This window comes from Phalacrocorax carbo, chromosome 1, assembly GCF_963921805.1.
Source record: "Phalacrocorax carbo chromosome 1, bPhaCar2.1, whole genome shotgun sequence".
Classification (NCBI taxonomy): Eukaryota; Metazoa; Chordata; class Aves; order Suliformes; family Phalacrocoracidae; genus Phalacrocorax; species Phalacrocorax carbo.
Window position 1 is genome coordinate 10,888,496 of NC_087513.1, and position 18,320 is coordinate 10,906,815.

General features: G+C 38.2%; 1 protein-coding gene across 1 annotated transcript in view; it reads left to right on the top strand.

The window, feature by feature from the left end:
• Window positions 1–18,320, top strand: part of PCLO (piccolo presynaptic cytomatrix protein) — a 367,600-nt gene that overhangs the window by 163,589 nt on the left and 185,691 nt on the right. Inside the window, exons 4-6 of the mRNA XM_064443829.1 lie at window positions 1,320–2,564; window positions 9,618–14,682; window positions 15,055–17,069. Of these exons, the coding sequence (XP_064299899.1) occupies window positions 1,320–2,564; window positions 9,618–14,682; window positions 15,055–17,069 (8,325 nt within the window). The remainder of the gene's footprint in view (window positions 1–1,319; window positions 2,565–9,617; window positions 14,683–15,054; window positions 17,070–18,320) is intronic.

Genomic DNA, 18,320 nt, shown 5'->3' on the forward strand with positions numbered 1-18,320 from the left:
CCAGTGCATTTGTTGAAGATAAGCCCCTCTTTACACTGAAAAAGGCAAGTTATGTGGAGTCAGAAGGAGAGCAGAAAGTCTGGTGCTTATCCCCCGTCATTTGGCATTCTCTGCTGGCAAGGGCAGAGGTGGAGTTCCATTCTCTGTTTTTGGTGTTACCTCATTATTACTGAATTAATTGCTAATATGAAATGCATGAACGTTTCTGGAGTTCCACGCTTGTGCCAGATACCCCTTCTTCTGACTAAATGCCACGTCTTATGGGCAACTGATTATATACTATTGGATATTCTGAAATATTCAACAGTATATAACTGATCCATACTATCCTAATATTATCAGCAGTATTACCTATATAATTACTAATGGAACGATTTTGCTCTGTTTTCATGCACTTCATATTCAGTAGGTCGCTGAGTTCTCTAAATCAGAGAAATACAATAACTGAATTGCCTAGACCTTCCATTGTCACAGTAAAAAGAAGTTAAAAACAAGCATACAAAGATTCTAATGCACAGCACAGACCTCTCATCCTCCAGTGAAGATCATTTTGCACTAGTGAAGTAGAGCTGCATTATCTATTCTAGTATCCAGAAGATTCTGGGCTTTTTCTTTCCTTTCAGTACTTTTCTGTGTTTAAAATTTCCTTTTGCTATTCTAAAGAAACTATATCCCAAATCCCACTGGCAACAATCTGATTACTCCTCTCACGTAGTAGCTAGGCAACTGGCAACAAGATCTGTTGCACAGATATAAGCATTTGTCTTTTTTTTATTTTCTGGGAAGAAGAGAAAAAGCAGCCAGTGTGCAGCAGGGATTTAGCAGTAAAGAGAGCAGACAGGTAATCTTCCTTTTGGGTTACAGGCATATGAAATTTATGCACTGATACATACACACAAATTCTAGAGAGGAGGTAACTTCTGAAGAAAAACACAAAGAGCCATGAGTCCCAGTTGGTCCCCTTTTACTCAGATTTACAAAATTAGAGGGAACTATTGATAGATTATAGAGGCTTTAGGAAACAATAGATGTTAGAAATATATAAGTAAACTTCTTACATAAAGGTCCTCAGTACTTCAGAACAATGTAATTGCTGTTAGTATTCACAACATATTTTTATATTTGTTCAGCTTGGCTTTCTGGAGCCTTTCATGCTTCATTTCTGTTAGAAATGTTTTATAGGTCTTCCTGCAAGAGCAGCAAACAAAGAAAATAACTTCTCAGTATGCATAGCATCCAGATTAAAAGTATTCAACTGTATCAGTTGAAAACGCTGTATTAAGTTTTCAAATAAGTAACTTATGTTTGTTGTATCACAGGTACAGGAGTGGCTGTGCTTAAACTGCCAGACCCAAAGGGCAATGTCAGGACAACTTGGGGATATGGGCAAGGTGCCACTTCCGAAAACAGGCCCTTCACCACCAGTATCCAAACCACCTGCTACTCCTCAAAAACAGCCTATGCCTGCCGTCTCATATTCCTCTCAGAAGACTTCCACACCGCCTACTCCAGCAGCAGCAAAAACGAAAGAAGAACCAGGCATTCAGAAGGAAGTTCCAAAACTTCAACAGGGGAGACTGGAAAAAACATTGTCAGCTGATAAAATCCAACAAGGAATTCAAAAAGAGGATGCAAAACTTAAGCAGGGAAAACTTGTCAAGACACCCTCAGCTGATAAAATCCAACGTGTTTCTCAGAAGGAAGACCCAAGACTCCAGCAAACAAAACTGACAAAGACAGCCTCATCTGATAAAATTTTGCATGGTGTTCAGAAGGAGGATGCAAAATTTCAAGAGGCAAAACTGGCAAAAACATCCTCAGCTGATAAAATTTTGCATGGAGTTCAGAAGGAAGACATAAAGCTTCAAGAGGCAAAATTGGCAAAGATACCCTCAGCTGACAGAATTTTACATGGAATTCAGAAAGAAGATCCAAAACTGCAACAGATGAAAATGGCAAAGGCACTATCAGCTGACAAAATACAACCTGCAGCTCAGAAGGAAGATGCACAACCTCAGGAGGTCAGATTGTCAAAGGCAGTTTCAGTTGATAAAATCCAACATGGAATTCAGAAAGAAGATCCAAAACTTCAGCGTGAGAAAGTAATGAAAACTTCATCAGTGGAGAAAATCCAACAGGAAGCTCGGAAAGAAGAACCAAAACTTCAGAAAGAAGAATCAAAACTTCAGCAAGGGATACTGTCAAAGACACTTTCAGCAGACAAAATTCCTGCAACAGTAAGTTCAGACCACAAGAAACCCCTAAGCACGTTGGAAGAAGATAAAAAACCTGTGCTCCCAGAGAAGCACACACCACATCCAGAGGACAAAAAAGAACAGATTACAGCTGAGACTAAAGACCAAGCTGCTGAACAGAAAGCGGAAATTGAAACACCTTATAAGGGACTGCGAGCTAAGAAGCAAGAGGATGTTAAGAAAGAAGGCTTGACAACTGGGATTTCACAAATGGTTTTGAAAGCTGAAAAGACTCAGGAAGAAGAAATTCCTGTTCAAAAACCACCTTTGCCAGGAACTGACCATGTGGAAGCAGTGAGAGAAAAAACAGTAAGTGGCTTTCTCCCTCCCACCCCGCTTCTCCCTTGCTACAATTTAGAATCTGATCCTGGCAGACCCTCTCCCTGTGTCTTCCTGATCTTTATCGTTATTCTCTGTACATGATGATTCTAAATGATAAAATCAATGACTCCCATTGAGTGAAAGTTTCACCAGTTAGTCCTGTGCTCTACTTGCAACTTTTCAATACTTCTTGCACGATTTTCAGTCTTAAGCAGTTAACCATTTGAAACTAAGGCAAAGTTCCTTAATAATTTTTCTAATATTTCTGATTTATTTACCTGCTTCTGCAGACTCTCTGGAGTTTAATTGTTGAAATTTGAGTGTTTTCATCATTCTTAATCCCAAAAGGGAATAATCTGTGATGGCAAAGCATACGATGTTTTGCAATATCAAAATATAATAACCATTTGAAGAATACTTTGTGATACCTGAACATGGTATGTTAAAGTATCCAGCCTTTACATCCTTCTACTATTTCATTTGCTTTTCTCATATGGACAAGTACTTTTGGGTAGGGTAGGCTTAGTCCTTCGTCAGTTCTAAAGTCAGATGAATGGATGACTTTATGACAGCATTACTAGAGGTCTGCATTTCTTAAATAGATGCATTTGCTAGATGTGAAGTCACCAAGTCAGTTTATCAACTGGAGTGAGTAATATACACAGTTTGTTAAGAAATGAAAAATTCTGGGTTTTTGTATCAGCACTTCAAATCAGGTGCTGATTATTATGTTATGAAAGTAGGAGTAGGCTTACGAAAGCGTTTAACCTTTGCCAAAATTATGTTTTGAAAGAACCCCAGTCAAGAAGTTCAAGTAGGGGGTTTTGGGTTTGGGGGGGGGTTGTTTGTTTGTTTTGTTGTGCTGTTTTGTTTATTATTATTTTTCTCCCTTGTGGTTACCAAGATATTCGGACAGAAAAAAATTCTGGTTCAGAAATTGTGATATGGAAATGTTACTACTTTTATAAACCAACTTTCCTGTTGTGCTTCCTCTTCTTGATGGTGTCAAGAGGTATGGTGTCCCCTGATTGTACCAATGGAATCTCTGAATTATGCTCAGAGTAACATAACCAGAAATCCTCCCTTCTGCAAGGAACAAGGAGATCTAAGAAATTTAATTATCTTGGATCAAACATAAGAAGAGTAATCTCAATTTTGTTGACAAAATGTCACTTCTGGGGATTTTTTTAAAATTCATATCAGAAAACCTAAACAATAGTCTTAGAAATTTATTATTGTTAAAAATTTGGGGTCTTTTTTTCTGTTGAAAAACATTTGCAAGGGAAAATTTTCATCACACGCTAGTCTCAGTCCTGTCTGGTCATTTTTATGTTCTATAAGGAGGTGAAAGCATATTATACTCTGGACAAATCTAAGATACATTTCCATCTCTGATAGCAACTGATTTTAATTCTAGATTAATTTGTGATTCCTAATGTGGTGCACACATATATTTCACTCTTATTTCACTTATATTTTACTTCCTCACAGTGCCTTCTAATTGAAATCAGGACTTCTTGAGCTGATACTATAAATAGGGATTAACCTTTATTTTTGCTCTTGTTATCAGACTTTGAATCACACTTAGCTAAAGTTTCTAAAACAGAAATTTCATTAATAAACCCCCCATACATATCTACTTCTAAGTATTTTTGAAACTAGAACCCTCTGAAATACAGACCAAAATTGAATGAATGAAAAAGGAATAGTTATTTTTACACAAGAGAAAGAGGTGTATTTTTAAATAGGGATGCAAGACAAAACCTAATACTTTCTGCACTTGACAGGCTGCTGATGCCATTTTATATCCAAATCTGTGCAAATGGAAAATACTAACTCTTATAGTATTCCAATTAGATAAGTAAATAATACTATCCTCATTTTTCACTTTAAAAAAAGACAGCAAAACCCCAACAAGTCCCTAGAGACATGGAGAGGCTAAAGTTCTGATCCAGCTCAGTCAGTAGAATGATCCTTGGAAAATCACATTTATATTATAAATTAATAGAATAGAATAGAATAGAATAGAATAGAATAGAATAGAATAGAATAGAATAGAATAGAAATAATAATAATAATAATAATATCTATTTAGAGATCTGGTGACCTTTGAAATAAAAGTGAATTAAATATTGAAACATTTTAAAATATTTGAGTCTCAAAGTATGATTTAAGGTATAAAGCCATTTTGTTCATCAAAGCATTCTTTTTTCAGTAATATTTTAAACTGTAATTTATTCAGAAAGGTTTTAAAGAATAAACTGATTCTGCTCATGATTTACAGGTCCTTCTCCTGAGAAACCATCTTGTAATATTGACTATTCATATATGCAATAGCAGTTAGCTGTTTTAACAAACTATATGTATGTTTTGACATACAGCTTGGCAGTATAAAACAGTCATCTTGGAACTCACAAATTAACATATAAGTAGTTCAGCATACTTACATGCACGCATTACCATGGTGTAAATTGGACATATATTTAAAATACATCAGCTATATTATATAAGTGCCCTTATTACTACTTTCTTATGTTTACCGAGGAGTGATAGTGTGCTTAGGTTGAGTAACCAGGTAGAAATTAATATATTGTAAATTGACGTCATTGTTCTAACACATGCCATTAATGGCAAAACACAGACCAGGGAGCCAGAATAAGGAAGAAAAGACTTATCTGTAAGCAGTTTTTCTGGACACAAATTAAATGTTTCATTCTGATAATACAAATTTCAATACAGTTTAAACAGTTTAGTCAACCAGAGTTCTTTTTTTAATACTCTCTGAAATTTTTTTAATAATGTAGATATCTTTATTTCTTCTATAAACAGAATGACCTTTTAAAATTCATTAGTTCCTTTGCAAAATAAAATTTCTGTTCTGTGCAACAGAATGTAAGCTTGCTAGCTATAAATAATTTTAAAAACTGACAAGACTTATTTTTTTCTTTAATCACAGTTTTCTTTTAATAGAGTTCTGACTGGATTGGATAACCAATGGGACTTTTTGAAGCACTAAGTTTTATATTTTTAATTAAGAATATTAAAACTGAGGAAGTGTAAGAATAAATAATACTTGTAAAGCAAAAACTTCTAATGCAAAATAGTTGTATGATGTATTGACACTGGCACTGTAGAAATGCCACTAGAATGGTACAAATATATCCTACATTAGATCATTTTTGCCATTAGTCAAAGAGGTTGCATTTGCTGTTTTTAAACAGTCTTATTCAGACTGCAGATTTTATAAGTCTTCTTGTTCCTCATGTCTCAAGAAGATCCTCCCATCAGTGTCTATATTAGAGCTAAATTTGTCCAGTACTAAAAACTCACGGCAGGCAAACTTTCAGAAAAAATATTATTCAACTATTCAGAAAAGCCCAGTAATTCAACAGGTAACAAAGTACTTCCTACTTTACAAGAAAAAAGTGGGGTTTTTCATATTGATTAAAATACGTCTTTTGTTGCTTTTTTTTTTAAGGGTTGTTGTATAGACATACGATCCTTATCAACTTTTTTTTCTGCACTGCTTTGTTATTAATCTAAAAATCCTATGTTTACGGTACATTTACAAGTTTGACAATGATGCTGTCTTTGTGTATGTGATGGCCAACCCTGTAGAAAATAAATTAGCAGTTATTTAAGAATAGGTGTAGCTAATGACAATATCATCGTTCTCAGGCAGCAGGATATAGGTGAAAAAAAAGCACAAAGACCAAATATTATTTACTGTAATTCAAATGCATATGATCTAGAACATGATGTGCAGGGTAATTTTTACATGACATATCATGGGGCAGACAACTATACATACAAAAATGATAGAAAATACATTCATATTGTGATAGCCTTAAACACAAAGTTGAATTTTCTTATCACATTTATTTCTAGTGATAAAGGAAGTCCCTCCTTATTGTAGATCTTTTTCTTCTCCTTACTGTACAAATAGCAGTCTTTCCCGTATTCAGTTTCCTAGTATTCATAGCAGTGATGTTAAGGCATGCACTGAGGTTCAGCAACAGATGGGCAATAGCAATACTCATTGCCATCTCCTCTGGTTTGGTCATTGAGTGTTCAGAATCATAGAATCATAGAATCATTACAGTTGGAAAAGACCTCTAGGATCAAGTCCAACCATCAACCCAACACTACCATTTCTCCTAAACCATGCCCTGAAGCGCCACGTCTACATGTTTTTTAAATACCTCCAGGGCTGGTGACCCCACCACCTCTCCGGGCAGCCTGTTCCAATGCCTGACCACTCTTTCAGTGAATAAATTCTTCCTAATATCCAATGTAAACCTCCCTAATGCAGCTTGAAGCTGTTTTCTCTCATTCTATCACTAGTGACTTGGGAGAAGAGACCAACACCCACCTCACTACAACCTCCTTTCAGGTAGTTGTAGAGAGTGATAAGATGTCCCCTCAGCCTCCTCTTCTCCAGGCTAACCACTGGACTCGCAAATAATGTCACCATCACATATTACAAGGAGAAAGGCTGAAGTTGTTCCATGACCAGTTATTGTCTACCTGTTTCTGATCTTCACTGTTTAGTTGATGCCTTCTGTCTCTGCTTTACAACTTACTGTATCATTTCATCTCCCTGTGGAGAACCAAGATCTGACAGATTCACTTTCACTAGTAGAACACAGTGTGTCCATCAACCCCTAGGAGACCTTCTGAGCTTGAACACTATTTGGATTTTCTAGTAGCTCATCTAAACTGAGCACAGTAAGTTTTATTGAGTATGTTTTTGTAAGTATGGAGATATTGGAAATAAAATACAAAATAATCATCAAATGTCAGAGGTGAAATTTGAGTGATGGGCATGTTATTTCTAGATGGAAAAGTTCTTTGGTTTTAATGAAATGTGTATTTTTTTAAAACATAGCCCAATAAGTTCCCCTTAAACACTTTCTTCTTTAATAAAGGGAATAAAAATGTAAATATAACATACAAAACATAAAACTTTTAACTACACTTCATTGCTGATTTTTTTATGAAGAGTATATATAATTCTGTCATTAAGGGCTGGAGAATATCCAAGAGTACATTTTTCAGAATAAGAAATGCTGAAGTGTTTAAGTGGTGCTGACTACCCAAAGTTGTTTGGAGTACTATAGGTTTCTCCATATTTATATATTAATCACAGCCTTATTATTAGAGTTGTCCCTAGAAATATTTGTTTTCGTATTTGATTTTTAATTGCAATGTATTTTTCTCTTATGTCAGACATTTGGGTTTATCATATTAGGTACAATATTGTAGTTTATATTCAAGGTAGTGTCTCATTTAATAAAGCATATAGTAATCACTCCTGTGAAATGGAATTTCAATATGAAAATGAATAAATAATAATTAATAAAATGTTAATTAGCCAATTACTGTAATGCTATTATTACTATTAGTGGTTTAATATAAGATTATGTGCACAGTGATATGTATACAGGCAAGAACAGGTACTTTAACTGTAAATTAAATAATGAAAAAACTGTTTTTAAAAAATAACAAATATTTGATTTACGATATTTTGGCATGAAGTAAAACTTTAGGGTGAATAAACATTTGAAAATACTGGTAATTGATAGCAACTTAGCATGAGTGTAAACGTACCTTTAGATTATAATTAACCATTATCATAATTTTCTTAATATATTTATTCCAGAGTATTTTTTTTTTAACTCAGTATATTGCCAAGGAAGTTGATAAATGAAATCTTCAAATAAATAGTTTGCTCTACCTCAGATATCATTGACTTAGATTAGCAAAGTTGGAAAATACTACCTACTTGTATTATTGAAGGCCATAACATATCGAGGGCCATAATATGAAGATCACAGCATATTATTAAAATCAGGAGACTTTGGGGTGCTTGTTCTCGAATTGCTAGTGGAGATGGGGACACTTTGTAAGACTGTCAGCTAAGATGACCTGTCATTTGGAGGGTGAGCTGTTTTGTTCACCAAATGGTGAAGTACTTTCACTAAGTATGGAGCATTTCGCAGATGAGAGAAGTGGGAGGGAAACTGGTGTGGAAATATTTGCTGTAGGATATTCGTGGTATTTATGTTATCTGAAGAAGGAGATAGAGGTGCTTGTCATTCAGAATGGTGTAGAAGGATCTGCAAGCTAGGAGAGTGACTAAGGGTGTTTTATTAGAGATGAGAAGGAAAACCTTAGGTATGGTCAGGCATGCCTGCCTTGTTTGCTTCCTTATTTCCTTTGATCAACAGCTGACTGTCATGCTTTCCTCCCTGTAATTACACTTCCCTACCAGCAGCTTATCTCAGCATCACAAACTTACTGAGAAACTACTTTTTTATGAGGTACTTAGAAAATGTTTGCACAGTGCCGAACTGCAGATACAGGGACATTCCAAATTGCATTAAATCATGCTTCAGTACTCCATGTATTCTGTTGCATGTTACAATGTGTAAACTTAAATCACCAAAATGAAACCATAGGCCCAAAATCTGAGAAGACTGACATCTTGCCAGACAATTATAAAAGTTTAAATGGGCAAAGAAAGGAGCAGGCCCCAGAAATACTGCAGGCTGACACCTGGCAAGCTATATATTGCTTTATCTCTAGAACTTTGTAGACAGTTTTGAAACATAGGTAAATAAAATCTTCATTTAAATTAAACCCCAAACAACTTCTCCCATACATATGTGAACAAATGGTAGATTATCATTAGTAAGTGTTCTGAAAACAATTAAATACAGTGTTTATATTGAAAAATAGAAGATCATCTGACAACTAATAAAATCAGTTGCCAGTGTGGACAGCTATGCAAAGCATAGTTAGAGTCAATGCAAAAACTCAAAATTTGCGGAACTTTTTGTGTTATTTTAATAGCTTTGAATAACAAGATTACTGTTCAGTCTTTTATGGTTTAATATAATTCTTCTTGGCATCATAATTTTTCATCTGAGACATTTAACTCATCTTTTAGAAAAAAAAAGTCACATGTATTTAATTGCCTGGAGACATTAAGAATTTATATATCAATATATACACACGCGTATGTATTTATTTTTTTAGGAAAAGGAGGATGAAAAATCAGACACATCAAGCTCTCAGCAACAGAAAAGTCCACAAGGTCTGAGTGACACCGGGTATTCTTCTGATGGGATATCAAGTTCACTTGGTGAAATTCCAAGTCATATCCCCACTGATGAAAAGGATTTACTCAGAGAATCTAATAAAAAAGACACTATTTCACAAGAAAGTCCACCAAGCCCCTCAGATCTAGCTAAACTGGAAAGTACTGTACTGTCTATTTTGGAAGCTCAGGCAAGTACGCTTTCTGATGAAAAATCTGTGAAGAGCAAAGAGCTGTATGAAACATACAGTGAACAGACAAAAGATCAACATAAAACAAAGCCTTTGCCAGTCACTCCAGAATCTTACAGTTCAGATGAGGAAGACTTAGAAGCTATTCAAGAAGCTGAAGGAACCATTGTAGAAGATGGCAAAGGAAGTGCTTCCTCCCGGGTAGACTACAAGGAAGAAGATGAAGGAGATGACATATCAGCAAGGAGACAACGCTATGATTCTGTGGAAGACAGCAGTGAGAGTGAAAACTCACCTGTCCCAAGGAGAAAAAGAAGAGCTAGTGTTGGTTCTTCAAGCAGTGATGAGTACAAACGAGATGACAGTCAGGGATCAGGGGATGAGGAAGACTTCATTAGAAAACAGATTATAGAGATGAGTGCTGATGAAGATGCCTCAGGTTCTGAAGATGATGAATTCATTAGAAATCAACTCAAAGAGATCAGTGTAACTGAAAGCCAAAAGAAAGAAGAAGTGAAAAGCAAAGCCAAAGGAACAGCTGGAAAACATAGAAGAATGGCACGGAAAAGTAGTGCAGGATATGATGAGGATGCAGGAAGACGGCATTCATGGCATGATGATGATGATGAGACTTTTGATGAAAGCCCAGAGCCAAAATACAGGGAAACTAAAAGTCAAGACAGTGAAGAACTTGCAGTAGCTGGAGGAGGAGGCCTTCGGCGTTTCAAAACAATAGAATTGAATAGTACAATAACAAACAAATATTCTGAAGCGACCGAACAACAGAAAGGTATTTTATATTTTGATGAAGAGCCTGAGCTAGAGATGGAGAGTCTTACAGATTCACCAGAAGATAGATCTAGGGGAGAAGGGTCTTCTAGTTTACATGCTTCTAGTTTCACACCAGGTACATCTCCTACTTCAGTGTCATCACTTGATGAAGATAGTGACAGCAGTCCTAGTCACAAAAAACTGGGAGGGGAGAGCAAACAACAGCGCAAAGCCAGGCATCGGTCACATGGTCCTCTTCTTCCAACTATTGAAGATTCTTCAGAAGAAGAAGAACTGCGGGAAGAGGAAGAACTGCTAAAGGAACAAGAGAAACAGCGTGAATTAGAACAGCAACAAAGAAAAAGTTCTAGCAAAAAATCTAAAAAGGACAAGGATGAACTAAGAGCTCAGAGAAGAAGGGAACGTCCAAAGACTCCACCAAGTAATCTTTCTCCCATTGAAGATGCATCTCCAACAGAAGAATTACGACAGGCAGCAGAAATGGAAGAGCTGCACAGGTCTTCCTGTTCTGAATATTCACCTAGTATTGAGTCAGATCCTGAAGGGTTTGAGATCAGCCCAGAAAAAATAATAGAAGTACAAAAAGTTTACAAATTGCCTACTGCTGTCTCTCTATACTCACCAACAGATGAACAACCAGTTGGACTCCCAAAAGAAGAAAGTGTTCAAAAGACATTGAAAAGTGCTGAAGAGGTCTATGAGGAGATGATGCATAAGACCCATAAGTCCAAGCCATTTCAAATTGCAAATGAAAAAGATGAAGTGTTTGAAAAAGAATCGTTATATGGTGGAATGCTAATAGAGGATTATATTTATGAATCTTTGGTAGAGGATACTTACAGTGGAACTACTGATACTAATCTTATAATGAGACAAGATGAGAGCAATGAATATATACAACAGAGAGGAAAGGAGAAAAAAATAAGAGCTTCAGAACAGATCTATGAAGAACCACAGAAAATTACTGATCTACAGAAAGACTACTATAGTGTTGAGACTTTACATTCTATTGTGCCTCAAGAAGATATTGTTTCTAGTTCTTACATTATTCCAGAAAGTCATGAAATAGTTGTATTAGACAGCACAGTAACTTCCACCACTAAGGAAAAGCAATTGTTAGATGCAGAAGCTGCTTATGAAGAGCTTATGAAAAGACAGAGAATGCAGCTAACCCCCGGGTCCAGTCCAACACAACCAACTTCAGGTTTTGTTCCCACATCTGATGCAAAGGTACCTAGTGTTGGAGACTTAGTGGATAGTACATCTTTAACATCAAGCACTACTTCAGCAATGTCAGATGTATCACCTGCCAGTAGCACAGCACTTTCTATTCCAGATGTTAAAATAACACAGCATTTCACAGCAGAGGAAATTGAAGATGAATACTTAACAGATTATGCCAGAGAAATTCAAGAAATAATTTCTCATGAAACATCAATGTTGACATACTCTGAGACATCAGAAGGTGCTGCTTCAGTTTTACCTTCTGATACAGCTTCCTTAACATCATCCACATCTTCGGTTTGTACCACAGATAGTTCATCACCTGTAGATAGTGCAACCACAGGTTATGTAGATACAGCAGATGCTGTAAGTAAACAGGCAGATTCTGAAGGTGTCAGGATAATAACCCAAGTTCCCTTAACGTCTCCAAAAGAGTACTCTGAAGTGAGCATGCCTTATGAATCTATTGCTGGAGCCACTAAAAAGCCATCTATAGCATCAGATATGGAAAGTGTGGATCAAGCTGCAGTTTGTTTGCCTGAAACTGCACCTTCAGTAGTGGCAACTACAGCTGTAAAATCCAAGCATTATGCAAATGATACCATTACCTTTGATACCTCCAAAGCAGGAAAGGAAGCAGCTAGAAAAATGAAAAGTACAGTAGAGGCTGGCATTGTCAAAATTCATCATGAAGAGTCACACAAAGAATTGGGTGTTGATATGACAAGGATTAATTTGACTAGTGCTACATCTGAGCAACCAGCTGTATGTATAGCATCAGTCCCAGTTACAGAGCCTGCATCAGAAACATCTGTACCTACTCCCAGTGTTGTAAGAAAGACCAGCATGGTCTCTGTGCCTTCCTCAGCTCCTGCTGTAACATCCAAAGTATTCTCGCTTTTTAGAAGCTCTTCTTTGGATTCTCCTGCACAACCTTCTCCACCCCCACCTCCTCCTCCTCCACCACCTCCTCCACCACCATTGCCTCCACCTACATTACCCAAGCCAGCCATTTATCCTAAAAAGAAGTCACAGATTAAGACTCCAGCAGCAACAGCTCCCACAATGGTACCTTCAGTCACAAGTGTACCAACACTAGAGTCCACAACTGTATTAAAGAATAATGTGGTACCTATCACAAAAACATACACCCCAACACCACCTCCCGTACCACCCAAACCATCCTCCATTCCAGCAGGGCTTGTTTTCAGTCACAGGCCCGCTGAAGTAACTAAACCTCCAATTGCTCCTAAACCAGCAGTTCCTCCACTCCCCATAACTGTTCATAAGCCAGCAGAAACACAGCCCAAACCAATAGGTTTGTCATTGACTTCAGGTATGACTCTGAATTTGGTCTCTGCAGCTGAATACAAAATAGCATCTCCCACTTCCCCTTTGTCTCCACACTCTAACAAATCTTCACCGAGGCTGACAAAACCATCACAGGAAACCTATGTTGTCATCACATTGCCATCTGAGCCTGGAACTCCCACAGAAGCTATAACTAGTCAGGCTGTTACCAGCTGGCCTTTAGAAGCACCTTCTAAAGAACAGATTCCCCAGCCTATGCAACCCATTTTTACACCATCCATGAAAACTATGGAAATTCAAAGTATGGCAGTTCAGAGTATGTATATTTCAGGTGCTTTGCAAACTATTCCTGTCACAACACAATCAACTTTTGAAAAAACACCTAGTTCAAAATCAGAAGTAGTAACAACAGAGGTAACCAAGACCACAGTGTCTGTGGTTAAGGGCCCAGTGCCTGGTTTTGGTTTAGGTAGCGTCTCTATTACTATACCTCCAGAGCCACTACATATAGTAGATCAACCCAGGTACAGAGAGAATGGAAGATTCCATCCTTTGGGTGATGTCATAGATCTTCGCACTTTAAGTAAGATGGATATTGAAGTGAGAGACAGCTGCATGGACCTGTCTGCTGTTTCCATGGATGTGAGAAGGCAAGTGCCAGCAAATGATACATGTGGGCGCCCAGTAAGTACTGTCCAGCCAGCTATAATAAACCTGAGCACTTCATGTGTTGCCGATCCTTCTCTGTCTGTAGTCACTGAGACAGTAACTGTAGTGACCTGCACCGCCACTGTAAGCTACACTGCCAGTACAGACAGCCTGGTGGATCTGGGACATGCAATGACAACGCCGCTTCAGCTAACAACATCAAAACATTTTGAGCCTACATACAGAGTAACAGGCAGCCAGGCATTTTCTGCAGGTAGAGATGAAGTGCCAATAAATTTATCCCTAGGTACTTCAACACATGCAGTGACATGGGCTACTACAAAGCCTGTTACTGTACCACCTGTTGGTGTTACAAATGGTTGGACTGATCTCTCCGCTTCTCAGGAGCCGATGGAGAGTGGAGTGGTTGACCTTAGCACTACAAAATCCCACAGAACAGTAGTAACAATGGATGAATCTACTTCAGGTATCATAACAACAGTAATAGAAGATGATGAAAAGCCTGTGGATCTGACTGCAGGGAGAAGAGCTGTCTGCTGTGATATGGTTTATAAATTGCCATTTAGTAGGAGCTGTACAGCCCAGCAGCCACCAACTACACTTCCTGAAGATCGCTTTGGTTACAGAGATGACCATTATCAGTATGATCGTTCAGGGTCATATGGCTACCGAGGAATGGGAGGTATGAAACCATCTATGTCTGACACAAATTTATCAGAAGCTGGACTGTTTGCATACAAAAGCAAGAATAGCTTTGATTATCGAGTTGGGGCAACAGATGCAGCAGTAGATCTTACTTCTGGAAGAGTTACTACAGGTCAGTATGACACAGCAGCAGATCTTTCTTTGAAATATAATTTTGATGTTCCTCACCTCATTTCAGGATGATTTTAAAATTATTTTTCCCCTCCTTCTGTTGTTTTGTTTTCTTTTGGACATTGTGACAAATTATTCTGGATTACACGTTTTTCATTTCTTCATTTTACATATGTGTTTTGCACAGAGGTGCCTGCATGTGCCTGCATGTTCAGAAATGCTGTTTCCTTCACATCTAAAGTAGATCATTAACCTGAAGATTTGCATGCAGTTTCCCCTTCCCATTTAATTCATCAAGATGGGATGACTTTCAGAATCCGCAAAGCAGCATTCTTTTGTGGGACTGGACTGTAACTTTGCCCTGTAATTTCAGGTGAGGTTATGGATTACTCAAGCAAGACCACTGGTCCTTATCCAGACACTCGGCAGGTGATTTCTGGCATCGGGCTCAGTACACCACAGTATTCCCAAGCGAGAATGGTATCATCTCTGGGTTCCCAGTTTGGCGTTGGAAGTGTTTTAAGATCATCCAATGGTGTTGTTTATTCTTCAGTAGCAACTCCAATCCCATCCACATTTGCCATCACTACACAACCTGGTTCTATTTTCAGTACAACTGTCAGAGATTTACCTACCCTCCAAACAATTGACTCGGTGCCCTCTTTATCAACTTTGCAACAGAATCAGCCTCTCCCAAGATCATACAGTTTCCTGACAACAGTGGCAGCTGAAAAAGATAGTGCAATTGCTGCCATTGATATGGAGACAGGATTGCCACCTCTTACTATAGAAACTATTACCACTGAGCCAACCAACTTGATACCTGCTTTAACTACAGCATCTGAAGTTTATACAGATGTAATTGAAGATGAGGTTGCACTTCTCATTGCCCCTGAAGAAGGCAAACAGCAACAGCTTGATTTGGAGCGTGAACTTCTTGAGCTTGAGAAAATTAAGCAGCAGCGCTTTGCAGAAGAGCTGGAATGGGAGCGTCAGGAAATTCAAAGATTTAGGGAACAAGAAAAATTTATGGTGCAGAAAAAGCTTGAGGAGCTGCAATCCATGAAACATCATCTCTTATTTCAGCAAGAGGAAGAACGACAAGCTCAGTTTATGATGAGGCAAGAGACATTAGCCCAGCAGCAGCTACAGCTTGAACAATTCCAGCAACTTCAACAACAGCTCCACCAACAGTTAGAGGAGCAAAAAATTCGTCAAATATATCAGTATGGTTATGACCCTTCAGGAACTGGCTCACCACAAACTACCACAGATCAAACACTTTTGGAAGGACAGTATGCAACCACAGAAAATGGCCAGTTTTGGCCTGCTGATGATGCAACCACTACAGCTTCAGGAGCGCTGGGTATTGAAATTCCACAAAGCCAAACATGGTATACAGTTCAGTCTGATGGCATTACCCAATACATACCTAGATCTGGTATCCTAAGCTCTGTTTCAGAAATGTCTCTCAAGGATATTGATGTTAGAGAGGAGAAGCAATTGAAAAAAAGAAGTTCTATGCCAAAATTACGTGGTCCATATGAGGAGCTTGAGGAGACCCTGGAAGAAGAGCCCCGGTGCTTCAAAAAGATAGTGGACAGTGGAGTGCAAACCGATGATGAAGATGGAGCAGACAGAGGTTACACAAACAGGAGACGGAGAACTAAGAAGAGTGTTGATACAAGTGTTCAGACAGACGATGAAGATCAAGATGAATGGGATCTTTCTAGCAGATCCAGAAGGAAGCCTCGTGTAGGGAAATACAGTGAGAGTACTACTGAGGCAGACAAAGCTAAACAATCCTCCAAAGTATCTAGTATTGCAGTTCAGACAGTGGCGGAGATTTCAGTACAAACAGAACCTGTAGGAACAATAAGAACACCTTCAGTCAGGGCCCGATTGGATGCTAAGGTTGAAATCATAAAGCACATTTCAGCTCCAGAAAAGACATACAAAGGAGAAAGTCTGGGATGTCAAACAGAGACAGAGTCAGATACTCAAAGTCCCCAATATCTGTCAGCTTCATCTCCTCAGAAAGATAAAAAACGCCCAACACCGTTAGAGATAGGATACTCATCCCACCTTCGTCCAGACTCCACATTACAGGTAGTCCCTTCCCCTCCCAAATCTCCCAAAGTTCTCTATTCACCCATTTCACCTGTGTCACCAAGCAAAGTTATAGAATCAGCATTTGTACCCTATGAAAAACCCATCACTGATGACATCAGCCCTCAGAAGATGCTGCATGCTGACATTGCCAAGGTTCCTCCATCAAGCCCAAAGGCGGCAAAGATGATGCAACGCTCTATGTCTGATCCTAAGCCCCTGAGTCCCACAGCAGAAGACAGTTCCAGAGCTCAGTTTCAGTACACTGAGGGTTTCATGGTAAGAAGTATTTGCTTTCTCTCTTTTTTTTTTTTTTATTAAATATGCAGTTCTGCAGCTATCAGTGCAGAGAGCTGACGCACTAGTTTGCAACAGCTATGTATGTAGTCCTTTTGCACACCTTGCAGAAAGGTCCCAGGGAATGTCTGCTGTCTAAAGCAATGGTTATTTGCTTCATTGCTTTGCCTGGAAATAGAGGAATCCATGTAACAGTCTTACTAAGATTCAGAAAGAAACACAACAAATTCTTTTTCAGAATTTGGAAGGCACTTTATGCTTTACATAGCAATTAATAGCCAATATAGTGGTTACCACCAATTCTTCAGAAAATGAAAGCATTTTCTTTCTTATCATACAACACCCAGTTCTTGTGGCACAGTCTGTAGTGCATGTACCTTGAAATTACTGCATGTGCCTTCTGAGGGGCAGCTAACACTAGATTTATAATTACCTTAGACAGCTGTATTTTTTGACCCTCATGAGGTTCCTTGATCATTTGTGATTCTGTGGGTAATCTTGTGTCCCACTGTGTACATCTTTTATCTCTTCCAGACCAAAATGTCTCATACCACAAATCCGTTTTTTGTTTGTTTGGTTTGGGTAAGGAGGATTATCAAGAAGTTACGCAAGCATTGAGGGCTGCTTCTTATGGGGTCACAGGAGGCAATTTTGAATAAGGCTGTCATCATCAGGATTAAAATTTTTCATCTCTGCAGTATTCCTTTCCCTTGAGTAGTAAGATTTCTGATTTGGGAATCAGTCAGCTATTTATGAATAAGAGGAAGAAGTCTTGGCTAGACAAATACCTTTAATGTAACATGTTCTTGGCTCTCCTATTGCCAGAGTCCTTTCTCTTCTGTCAGTTGCAGGGTCAGCATCTTATTTGTCAGAGCTCTGGAAGAGGTGCCACTAGAGTTCTTCAGCAATTTTTATCTTTTATGTTCAGTTATCTGTGAATACATAAGTGATTAGTACAGGCTGCATAGAATAAAGAGGGTTTGTTCTCTATGTTTGATAACTTGTGGTGGCTTTCAAAGGCAGAATTATCTGGTTAAACCCTCCAAGGCTCCCACTGTAAGCAGTTTCTGCAGTTTCACATGTTTGTGCAGATATTAATGCTTCCTGTGCTGTTACGGCTTGGAAGACAGTACTTGGAAGTTTGAAGGGCAAACTGTAGTCATGGCATTGGCACTCCATATCAACATCGTTCCCTAATGCAGGATTAGCCCAGTGTGGGAAACTGTAGCACGA